Source organism: Brassica napus, chromosome C5 (assembly GCF_020379485.1).
Source record: "Brassica napus cultivar Da-Ae chromosome C5, Da-Ae, whole genome shotgun sequence".
NCBI lineage: Eukaryota > Viridiplantae > Streptophyta > Magnoliopsida > Brassicales > Brassicaceae > Brassica > Brassica napus.
This window is the reverse complement of record NC_063448.1, coordinates 45684568-45687191: the sequence shown is the minus strand read 5'-3', so window position 1 is coordinate 45687191 and position 2624 is coordinate 45684568. Positions and strand designations below refer to the sequence as shown.

The 2624-nt window shown below is 41.8% G+C and overlaps 1 protein-coding gene across 1 annotated transcript; it reads right to left on the bottom strand.

Annotated features, from left to right (window-relative positions):
• Positions 1 to 393: 393 nt before the first annotated feature.
• On the bottom strand, positions 394 to 831 carry LOC125587297. The gene has a single exon (XM_048757536.1). The coding sequence runs from the start codon at positions 829 to 831 to the stop codon at positions 394 to 396; it is 438 nt and encodes a 145-aa protein (XP_048613493.1).
• Between the last annotated feature and the right edge of the window lie 1793 nt (positions 832 to 2624).

Below are 2624 nucleotides of genomic sequence, written 5' to 3'. Positions count from 1 at the left end.
TTTATGCCCTTTAGGCAACTCTTTAAAATCATTTATATGTTCAAGTAAGATCAGGCAAGATAATGAATTCAAAATCAATTCTTATTATATATATAAAATCGTGAAACATCAAAGCAAAACATAAAGCAATAAGACAAGTCGTATCGAAATTTAGTCCTTGAGACAATCAGAAGTCTCAAAGTCCATCTGGTCATCTTTAGCAATGTCGGAATCATTACCGGCCTCATATCCGGAATCGTGAACCATGTGAGCCTCCGGGTTCTTGTTCTTCAAACTTTCTTGGTAGAGCTCACATAAGTGCTTAGGGGTTCTACAGTTCTTGGCCCAATGATTTCCCATTCTACATCTGTGACAAACGGATTTGGTCGAGTAAGACGGTTTGGATATGCCGCCTCAACCACGGCCATAACTACCTCGGCCACTGCCATAATTGGAACCACGACCACGGCTATAGTGGTTTCCTTTCCGGCCGGTCGAGTAGTTGTCTCGGCTGTTCGAGTAATTGTCACTGCCACGCCCCTTGTAACCACCACGGCCATTGCCGTGTGATCTCTTATTGTTTTGGACGTAATTGCACTCGTTGGGTTCTTTCTTTTCAACCTCATTAGCTTCAGGTAATGGTGCTGTTCCAACAGGTCTAGCTTCACTGTTCTTCATCAGGAGCTCATTGTTTGCCTTGGCCAGAAGCAGGCACGAGATCTGATCAGTATATGTGGCGAAGTCTTTCATTTTGTACTGCTGTTGCAGTATTACATTCGATGAATGGAATGTAGAGTAAGTCTTCTCAAGTAACTCTTCTTCGGTTACTACTTCACCACAAAGTCTCAGCATCGAGATCGTCTTAAATAAGACTGAATTGTACTCATCCACCGACTTATAATCCAAGAATCTAAGATTCTCCCAGTCGTTTCTAGCCTTTGGAAGTAACACCGTTTTCTGGTGATCATATTTATGCTGTAAAGCATCCCAAAGTTCTAGTGGATTTTCCATCGTGATGTACTGATCTTTTAGACCTTCAATGAGGTGATGGCGTATAATACTTACACTACAAGAAAACAGCGATATTCTGACGGACATTCCGACGGAAAATGAAATCCTCGGAATATACCGAGGAATTTCCGAGGAAATTCCGAGGAAACACAAAATTTGGTTTCCTCGGAATTTCCTCGGAATATACCGACGGAATTCCGAGGAAACTACAGTCCGTCGGAATATTCCGAGGAAATTCCGAGGAAAACTCTGTTCCTCGGAAAAAACCGATGAATTCCGAGGAAATATTATAGCCGTTGGAGAGCCGTTGGGGGATTTTACAAAATTCCGAGGAAATTCCGACGAACTAGTTTTGTCCGTCGGAATTCCGTCGGAATTTCCTCGGTATGTCGGCAGGATTTAAACTATAAATACAAGCACTCCTCTTCCTCTTCATTCACTTCATATCTTCATCCTCCCTCTTACTCTATTTACACACGAATTTGATTCATAAAAAATATGTCTTCTTCAAATTATTTTCGTTCTTGGATCGATCGACCTCATTTGGATCCGAACACGAGATTGCTTACGGAAGAATACCAACGAGGTATAACTGAATTCATGGGGTTAGTTCACCGACAACCGGAAGCAAAAACAGGTATGTTAAGATGTCCTTGCTCTAATTGTAAAAATAGAAAGGTTATTAAAGAGTGGGATGTTTGGACTCATCTATATTTGAGTGGGTTTACACGAAGTTACAAAATTTGGTATCATCATGGGGAAACTGATTATGAACATGGTAGTACTAGTGAACCTCAGCCAGCGGTTAGATTAGAAGAACCAATTAGAACGGATGTAGATTATGGTGTAGGTACTGAGCAGATGGTAAATGATCATTTTAGAGGGGAAGATTTACCCAATGCAGAAGCTAGGAGATTTTATGATATGTTGGATGCTGGAAAGCAACCATTGTACGAAGGTTGCAGAGATGGTCATTCAGCTTTATCATCTGCTACAAGATTGATGGGCATTAAAACAGATTATAATTTGGCTGAAGACTGTGTGGATGCGATTGCTGATTTTGTAAAAGGTATTCTACCCGAGGATAATGTAGCTCCTGGTTCATACTACGAGGTTCAGAAACTCGTAGCTGGTCTTGGTTTATCGTATCAGGTAATAGATGTATGCAGCGACAACTGCATGATTTATTGGAGGGTGGATGAACAGCGGGTTACATGCAAATTTTGTGGAAAGCCTCGTTATAAAGATACAATTGGAAGAGTTCCAGTGCCATATAAAAGGATGTGGTATTTACCTTTGACGGAAAGGTTGCAGAGGTTGTATCTGTCTGAACGCACAGCGCAACCAATGAGATGGCATGCGGAGCACTCAACAGATGGTGAGATCAGACATCCTTCAGATGCAAAAGCGTGGAAGCATTTCCAATCAAAGTATCCCGACTTTGCGTATGAGAGAAGAAATGTCTACCTTGGATTATGTACTGATGGTTTCAGTCCGTTTGGCAAGAGTGGAAGACAGTATTCTCTATGGCCCGTCATTCTTACACCATACAACCTCCCCCCAAACTTGTGCTTGCGACGAGAGTTTTTGTTTCTCTCGATTCTCGTTCCCGGACCAGAGCATCCTAAGAGATC

Coding starts and splice junctions, on each gene's coding strand:
- LOC125587297 (XM_048757536.1), bottom strand. CDS start 831: ATGCTGAGACTTTGTGGTGAAGTAGTAACCGAAGAAGAGTTACTTGAG.